This window comes from Hemiscyllium ocellatum, chromosome 39 (genome assembly GCF_020745735.1).
Source record: "Hemiscyllium ocellatum isolate sHemOce1 chromosome 39, sHemOce1.pat.X.cur, whole genome shotgun sequence".
Taxonomy (NCBI): domain Eukaryota; kingdom Metazoa; phylum Chordata; class Chondrichthyes; order Orectolobiformes; family Hemiscylliidae; genus Hemiscyllium; species Hemiscyllium ocellatum.
This window is the reverse complement of record NC_083439.1, coordinates 15,948,286-15,957,819: the sequence shown is the minus strand read 5'-3', so window position 1 is coordinate 15,957,819 and position 9,534 is coordinate 15,948,286. Positions and strand designations below refer to the sequence as shown.

Here is a 9,534-nt window from a genome sequence, read left to right as displayed (position 1 = left end):
CTCCTGCCTCTGTTCAAACATCCTCCCTCCTTAATTTGTTCATCCATAACATTAGGATACAGGCAGCAAATACTGTGATTTTTGACCAACATGGCTTTAGCCCAACAGTTTCCTAGTTCTAACCTGAAACAATGTTTTGACTGAGTTTTGGGAGACCTCCTAAATTCAGCTTCTAGATCCATGTCCATTTTTACATTATTCTTGAATGTTTGGGATGTTTTACAGTAAATGGTTCTATTTACATACAAGTTGCTGTTGATTAAAAGGTTACAACTTGCCACGGACCATTTTTGCATGTAAAACTATGAATACAAGAATTTGGTTCAACAAATGTTGGCAGAGGGTTCCTAAGAGTAGTTGGGAACTTTCTAGACATAATGAATTTGTATGATGTGTTAAACTGTATTGCCTAGAGATTTTAACCTTAAAAACCAAATCAAAATACCTCGTGGGATACTATTAGTGTTTATTTAATGCAATTTCATTTTGTGCTTGTTCAAAAAAATCCTTTTTTTGCAAAGGGACATCTAGGAAAAAAAGACAATGGATTAGAGTTATATTCCAAGCCAATTTGGGGCAGAAAGGTCATTAAGTTTTTGTGAAGCTGAAAGAAAGATAATCAACATGGGAGAATAAGCTTTTAAGGGAGCATAAAAGGGCAGTTAGCAAAAACATTCTTGACCTATGCAAGGGAGCACACTCAAAGATCCAACACAAACATTTCCTCACACTTACAAACAGCTATTTTCTGCTTCATTGCACATCAGGGGTGTATTTATTCTCCACTATAAAAACAAATTGCTGGAAAAGCTCAGTAGGTCTGGCAGAATCTACGAAGATAAATCAGTTAACATTTCAGGTCTGGTAAGCCTTCCTCTGAAGGGTCTGAGGAATTGTCATTGGACCCAAAATGTTAACTCTGACTTCTCTTTACAGATGCTTTCAGACCTACTGAGCTTTATCAAATTTGTTTTTGATTCTAATTTATGGCATCCACAGTTCTTTCGGTTTTATTATTCATTACTTTGTCTGGGGAATTGGCAAGAGATTCCCCAAGAGAGCATCACAAATGGTTCAAAGCAGATTAATTAGATTTGCCTACATACATCGTAAAAGTTTTCAAAAAATGCTCAAAAACTTTTAATCCTTCATGCAGCATTTAAATTTACTTTGTGAAAAGCAGAGAAAGGTGAACTTTTCAGGTATGCTCATAACTCCAAATCCTCCCTGGGAACAAATTTAGCTGAAGTAAAAATTGCATCAAGTGCTACATTTACTGAATGGTTATTAGAAATCGATGAGGATTTGCCAAAGCTTTGTTCTGCAGCTAGCTCAAACACTCATTTTGGAAGGGAAGGAGAAGGAAGAAAAACATTTGTGACTGTTAGTGATTGGCTACATGAATGATGTTATAGTCACTGTCAGTAAAAATATTAATCTGACAACATTTTATTAGAAACAGTTCATCCATTCAAACAGAAGTGCCCAGCCATGTATTGTTTATATATATAAAAAAATCAGACATCAACAGAAATTACAAACATACACCAGTCTCAATGTTCACTTACAAAGGTTGGCAATCTTTAAAATTACTTTATAGCTCTCAGCAGGCAAGCTTCCATTAGGCTGTTGGAAATAATTTCAGTATAAAACAAAAAGTGGAACAATAAAGCTAATCAGACATGCTGTATTTTCTTGTACATCATATGGTTTTCATTCGTGCATTGCGATCCATGCGTACATCTATCTCTCTGCCATTAATCTTTGTGCCATTCATCATCCTACATGCTTTCTCTGCAGCTTCTGGGGAATCAAAACGCACAGTCCCACAACCCTTGGATTTGCCATTTTCCATTTTTATTTCAGCAAACATAACGTGACCTGAAATAGAATGAAAAAAGTTAATGAGTAAAAACATTAGGGTACAACGAAAGCATTAAGTCAAAACAAGAATAAACACTCACCACACTGACCAAACGTTTCCTTTAGCTTCTGCCACGTTAGATCATATGGAAGCTGAAAGGAAAGAGTTTACAGTTATTCGCACATGTGCCTTTAATTTCAAAAGGAAAAGTTTGGGGAACAAGGTTATGTGCTCTTACATTTCTTGCAAAAATCTGGCAGCCTCTAAAACTACTTCCATGGTCTCTTCCACTTCCCATTGATCCACTGTTCAAGCCTCCAAATCCACGTTCCATTTCCGCAGTCCTGTCAATTCCTACACCCATTCCAGTTGCCATTCGGTCAAGGTTGGAACCCATACGTTCCATACCTATCGCCATGCCTCCTGGTATATTGTTCATAGCAGGCATTCCACCACCTAAGCATACAAAACAGACCAAAAAAGTATTGAAGAGGCATGGATATACTTCAAATAAAAATACCAAATTATCTTACATTCTGCCTCAGTTCAGGAAAGCATTCATGCTTGTGTTGAAAGGCTGTGCATTCAAGCCCTCCAGAATCTGGGGTGCATAAGCTGTTAAATCAGTGCAGCAGTATGTGATCAGATGGGCAAGAGAGATGTTTGAGAGATAAGTATCTACCTCCTTCAACCACATCACAAAACAAAGTTATCACATCATAAGTATTTTGTTTGTCATACTTACCACTTGCAATTTGGTTGCCACATTTCCAAAGTAGGACAGTGACTACATTTAAAGTGCTTCAATGTTTGCAAAGCTGACATGTCTTGCATTTGCAAAAGACGTTGTGCAAACACACATTAAAATTGAATCACAGAATCCCTACAGCGTGGAAAGAAGCTATTTACCCACTGAAGAGCATCCCACCTAGACACAGCCCCCGACTCTATCCCTGTAACCCCACATTTTCCATGGCTAATCCATGGCTAGGGATGCACATCCCTAGACACGAAGGACAATTTAGCACGGTCAAACCATCCAAATTATACATCTTTGGACCGTGGAAGGAAACCAGAATATCCAGAGGAAACCCAAGCAGAGACGGTGAAAATGTGCAAACCCCTCACAGACAGACAGACTGACACCAGAGGGTGGAATCAAAGCTGGGCACATTGAGGCTGCTATGCTAACCACTGAGCCACTATGCTGCCATACATCTAAGTTTACATTGAGATATTTAGCCAAATTCTAAAAACAATTCTTTTTACATTAAGCACCTAAAATTACCAGCATTACCAATTCAAAGAAAGAACAGAGTCTTTGAATATTAACAGAGTCTCTCTCAAATGTGACTTCTCAACATTACACTTTCCAGAAATCATTTTGTCTTAACGAGAAGATTTTTGGTGCCTCAACCTCATCAAGTCAGGAACAATTAGATAAATGCTCTACTTGTTTCTGGATGCTACAAACAAGACACAACATTGAAATAACAATGACTGGCCTGAAATTGGTATCCCCAGAAGTCTGTTTGGAGCTCAACTTTTCATATTTATTATGAACTTGGATGAAGGCAGAAAGGTGCATAACTGAATGTGATGATACTAAGCACTGCAACTTTCTGCTTCCATCTGCAATGGGGCAGGCAGATTAAGTTTGTCAGACTTATGGCAAATGGTGTTCAACAGGAGGAGGTGACTCAGTTTGAACTGCAACAAGACATATCTATACCTTTTCTACATGACATAGCAGAACCCATGTAGGAACAAGTGGGAAACAATGCACATATCATGAAAACCCTGACTTAAAAATTAAAACAGCTGAACTGAACATGGATGAGTTAAACCAAAGCTTCTACTTCTGTGCTGTACATCTGAGACTCTACGGTCTTCAGCTTAATGGAATTGTAATGCAAAAGGGAAGTAAATAGTATTAGAGCCATATAAAGATCTTTTATTGAACCCCATCAATAATGGGGTTAGTATGACTACTGAGGTTATGGTCACCATATGGAATACAGGGACAACTAGCCATTTAGATACAGAACTGGCTCAAAAGGTAAAGACAGAGGGTATCTAAGCTGAGTGCTTTTGGAACACGGCACATTATTATGGGGGGGGGGTCTTTTGGATCAGACAGTGGACAGGATGCCTTGTGGGCCTCCGACTATTTCTTCGTAGGCCAAACAGGTGGTTGACTTATGTGAGAAGTTAGAGCTGATGGATATTTGGAGATGTCTTCACCCTATCGACAGAGACTTCATCTTTCTTTCAAATCCACATTAATGTCACCCAAGAATTGACCTCTTTCTGGCTCCCTTGGCCGTTCTGGATTCGATTATGGGTTGTAAAATCATGAATATAGGTGTCTCTGATCACACGGCAGCATATTTGGAGGTTAAGGCCAAGAGCGAGGGGCTAGGTTTGCAGCACTGGCGTTTGGACCCTTTTCTCCTTAAGGAATCCAAATTTGTGGAATACTTAGTCAAGAATTCTTGAAACTCCTTGACTATCAACTCAGGCACAGCTAGTAGTCCAATCTTTGCTATGGGAGACCACTAAGGCCTTTACTAGGGGATTAGCTAATTCCTATTCGGTGAGCCAGAAATGACACAGAAGGAGGAACAGCAGCGTCTACATGAGACACGATTGAAAGCCGCCGAGGCGGCACATTTTGCGCGGCCTTTGGTGACTAAACTACAGCGGATCACGACCCTCCAGGCTGCCTAGAACTCAATACTAATACAAAGCGCAAAAAAAAAGGCTTGCTTTTGCTAGGCAAAGGCAGTTCAAATATGGAGATAGTCAAGTACGCTAAATATTTCCCTGGCCTAGGAACAAGCATGCTCCCCAATCCATGACTTCAATCAGAGACAGCGCCAGGGTCCTTACAAACGATATTAAAAAAAGATTAATGAAGCTTTTCGGAGCTTTTACTCTGAATTGTATCGATCTAAAGGTTGCAAGGATAGGAGAGCTAAAATGGAGGCCTTAAGAACCTGGACCTCCCAGGGGTAACCTTGGAATGGGCACCTCTCCTTCATGCCTCCTGAATTTCCCGTACTGTCAAGGGGGCAACTAAGCATCTTCAGAGTGGGAAAGCACCGGGCCCTGATGGTCTCCCGGGTGAGTTTTATAAGGATTCTGTCAGGGCCACTGTTGGAGATGTACAATCACTCCTTTATGCATGAATGCCTACCACCATCTTTGAGAGAAGCTAATATTTCCTTCATTCTTAAGGGGAAGGTTCCTGAGGATTGTGCCTCATACAGGCCTATCTCTCTATTAAATTCAGATTTCAAGATTCTGTCCAAGATCGTGGTGCTGAGATTGGAAAAGGCGTTGCCCCATATATTGTTAAAAGGGACTAAACAGGCTTTATAATGGGCCATAGGTCCTCTAATAATATTAGACGGTTGCTGAATATGGTCCAAGTTTGTCAGCAACAATCGATTCAGGGGTTGGTAATTTCCTTAGATGCCCAGAAAGCATTTGACAGGGTGGAATGGCCATATCTTTTTTAGGTTTTAGAGCAGTTTGGGTTGGGTGGGGTTTTTGCTAGGTGGATGGAGGTTTTATATTGCTACCCTCTGGCCGCAGTCATCACCAGAGTGAAATCTAGGAATTTTAGGATGGGTAGGGGTAGTCAGCAAGGCTGCCCCCTCTCACCACTGTTTACGTTGGTGACAGAAGCCATTCGTCAGAACGTCCACATAACTGCTCTGGGAGTGGGATCAAAGGCACAAAAGATTACATTGTCTGCGGATGACGTCCTTCCGTTTTTAATCGGACGCAATGACCTCTGTACCTCATTTGATACAATGCATCAATTCATTTGAGGCTATTTCAGGATATAAGATCAACTCTGCAAAATCGGAGGCTATTCCTTTAGGGAACCTCAAGGATGTGCCAGAAATTGAAGGTGGCCCTAAGTTCCCTCTTAAGTGGTCAAGGGCTGGGTGACCTAGGCATTTTCATTACTCCCAAGTTTGATCTGTTATTTCGGACTAACTTTGCTCACTTGCTTGACAATATTAGGTGAGATATCCAGAAATGGGAGGCTCTACTAATTTCATGGCTGGGCCAAATATCTCTCATTAAGAGGAATGTTCTTCCTCATTTGCTTTAACCCATGCTTATACTCCCTATAATGTTTCAACGCTGTGGAAGATTATGGGATAGTTTGGTTCCTTTGTCTGGCATAGTGTGCGGCCCCTCATCAAACTTACTAAATTGCAGTTGCCTCAAAGAGGTGGAGGAGTTGATTTCCCAGCCATCAGGAGGTAATAATTGAGTTCCCCGCTGTCCTTTGTCTGCGATTGGGTAGGTAACGATCCAAACTCCATATGGCTGGATATTGAGGCCTCCCAAGTAAAGTGCCCTCTTATTAACCTGTTGTTCATGGATAAGATAAGGACAGTTACGGACCACTGCCGGAACCCCTTTGTCGTCATTAGTACTATCAAGGCACGGAGGGTGATGCGTCAGAGTGAGGGTTGCTTATTCAAGACTTTGCCACCTACACCTAAAGTTGGCATGCCAGGGTTCCGACCAGGGATGATGGACTCAGGGTTCAAACAATGGGCAGCGAGAGGAGTTTGTTTGAAGAGGAGGTTATGATGTCTTTTGAGCAACTGAGCTGCAAATATGGGTTACCCAGAGATCTTTTTAGTTTTTTTTCAGGTTATGGATTTCATCCAGAAGAAGATTAAGCCCGAAACAGAGAGGCTGTTGCTACGTTCCACAAGCACCCTTTTGGTTAGTGCCTTTTATCACCTGCTGGGTGGCAAGGCCTGGCAGGATATTAATCGGTTATGAGAGGTCTGGGAGCGGAGATCTCTTCTGAAACATGGGAGAATGCTTGAAAGATCTCAATCTGTAATAGGACATGCGCTACGCAGTTAAAAGTTCTGCACAGGGTTCATCTGGCACCAGACCATCTGGCGAAGTTAAAAAAAGGGGCATCTTCAGTGTGCCCCAAATGTAAAATAAGTGTAGGTACTCTTATCCATTGCTTTTGGACAGGCCACAGGCTCAGTGCTTATAGGAGCGCGTGGCAGGAGAGATCGAGAGGGTATTGAGGACTGAAGTCAAATTAGACCCAATAGCTCCCCTTTTAGGAAAACTGAATTTACCATCTTTAGATGGGCATGGGAAGAAACTAATTAATATTCTTGCATACTGTACACGGAAAAATATTCTGAATGAACTGGGCGTCTGAGAACCTGCCGGGCTGCTGGGATGCCAGAAATTAATTATGGAACACATTCCCTTGGACTTTTTTTTTTAAAAACATAGTGCACCACACAACAGACCAATTTTTATGAGACACAGCAGCCCTACTTGAGTTATTTAGGTATTGATTTGTGAGCTCTCTTAACTAGGGCATTTGTTTAACCAGGATAGTTATATTGGTCAAGCCCTGGGCCCTGAAGGAGGGTCTGAGTTAATACCGGTATATATACAATGCTCCCATTCCTCTGTTTGGGAGTTTTGTGCCGAGCATAGCTCTTCTGTTTGCTTTTTGATTTTGATCTATTAGTTATTTACTTATTTATTCCTTTAGATTAGATTCCTTAGTGTCGAAACAGGCCCTTCGGCCCAACAAATCCACATCGATCCTCTGAACAGCAACCCACCCAGACCCATTCCCCTGCATTTACCCCTTCACCTAACACTACAGGCAATTTAGCATGGCCAATTCACCTAACCTGCACATTTTTGGACCGTGGGAGGAAACCAGAACACCTGGAGGAAACCCACGCAGACACGGGGAGAACATGCAAACTCCACACCGACGGGAATTGAACTCAGGTCTCTGGCACTGAGGCAGCAGTGCTAACCACCATACCATCGTGCCGCCCACATTCGGTGTTGCTTTGCACAGTGTTATGGTTTGTTTTGTATCATAGGGTAGGTTAGTATTTTGTATTGTATTGTAATGGGTGTTTTTTTTTATTTAATAGTGGAGTGTATTTGTTACTGATTATAAACATAAAATTATTGAAAAATACAGAGTTAAAAAAAATTTGCTAATTAATATATTTACAAAAAAAAAACGAGGGGGTGGTGATGGATGCTTGCTTTTCAGACTGGAGGCCCGTGACAAGCGGTTTACCAGAAAAGGTTCTTGCTAGATCTGCTGCTTTTTGTTATTTATATAAATGATTTGCATGTGAACATAGGGAGGTATGGTTAGTAAGCCTGCAGATAACACCAAAATTGGCAGTGTAGTGGACAGCAAAAAAGGCTACATCAGAGTACAATGGGAACTTGATCAGATGAAGCTTAACTTGGTAAAATGTGAGACATTGCATTGTGGTAAGGTTAAACAGAGCAGGACTTAAACACTTAACAGTGAGGTCCTGGGGAGTGTTGCTGAAAAAAGACACCTTGGAGTGCACGTTCATAGTTCCTTGAAAGCAGAGTTACAGGTTTCCATGTTGTACAGTTCTATGACATGCTGAAAAATCCACCTTAATTCCAACTTCAGATTTCTATTGTAGTGGACAGGAATTTCAATGTTCAACACTCATTTTTATCTGGAAATAAGATTTGAATCAGTGATAAAAGTCAGCTTTCTATAAACCTATGGACTGTGTGACAAGAACTGATGGTTTTGTGAAGGCATTGAAACTTTTACAAAGCCAGAGAAAGCTGGCATGGACTAAATTTTCATCCAGGTTTCATATCTCAAACAATTTAACTGCAGAGTACTTTGAGTCGTAATAAGCTGTTAATAAATACTGGCAGCCAAGCCATCAATTATCACAGAAATACCCCAATGTAAAAGTTTTTATTGTCCACCCAAACAATTCACAATTTTTAAACTTCTTGTAATATTGTTATTGTATTTACAGGTCAAGGATCTGCTTCAAAAGGTAGTTTTATGAACAGGTGGTCATCTCCCAGGACAAACAAAATTTGAAAATTAGATGTGATGCATAGTTATTAATGTAATTTGTGGCAATTCCTGGTTGGAAAGCCATTCCAGATTAAGAATTGAAACTTACCCAATCCAGATGCCATTGGGCCCATACCAGTAGTACCCATTCCACCTCCCATGTTTCCCCCAAGACCTGCAACCATTCCACCTCCTAAAGGAATAAATCAAATGGAAAATGTTTATAAATAGCTCACTTAAAACAAAAGTACAATTTCTAGATTGTGAAAAACACAGTTAGAAATAATGTTGGCTGCAAGTTAGTCTAAGCTGCACACATGCAGCTGCTCCATTTACCAGATCTGGAAGACGCTGCAATGCACAGACATTAGACAGCCCAAAATAAAGTTAGTGGGAACGCAGTTTATGGCCTAGCCACCAAAGGAGATAAAAAATACATTTGTAACTCATTTTCTCATAGCAAAGTTTTGTAAAAGAGAATCAGAGTCTCAGAAGTACAGCACGGAAACAGACCCTTTGGTCCAACTTGCCCATGCCAACCAGATATCCTAACCTAATCTAGTCTCATTGGCCAGAATGTGGCCCATAGCCCTCTAAATCCTTCCTATTCACCTAACCATCCAGATGCTTTTTAAGCGTTGTAATTGTTCCAGTCTCCACCACTTCATTCCATACAGACCACCACTCTCTGCGTGGAAATGTTGCCCCTTTAGGTTCTTTTTAATTCTTTCCCCTCTCAACGTACGCCCTCTAGTTCTGGACTCCC

At 40.9% G+C, this 9,534-nt stretch overlaps 1 protein-coding gene across 1 annotated transcript in view; it reads right to left on the bottom strand.

Annotated features, from left to right (window-relative positions):
* Positions 1 to 1,433: 1,433 nt before the first annotated feature.
* myef2 (myelin expression factor 2) overlaps positions 1,434 to 9,534 on the bottom strand; it is a 28,677-nt gene continuing 20,576 nt past the window's right edge. The window contains exons 15-18 of the mRNA XM_060853053.1: positions 8,878 to 8,961; positions 2,103 to 2,320; positions 1,965 to 2,016; positions 1,434 to 1,881 (exon numbers count right to left, since the gene is read on the bottom strand). Of these exons, the coding sequence (XP_060709036.1) occupies positions 1,703 to 1,881; positions 1,965 to 2,016; positions 2,103 to 2,320; positions 8,878 to 8,961 (533 nt within the window). The 3' untranslated portion in view covers positions 1,434 to 1,702. The remainder of the gene's footprint in view (positions 1,882 to 1,964; positions 2,017 to 2,102; positions 2,321 to 8,877; positions 8,962 to 9,534) is intronic.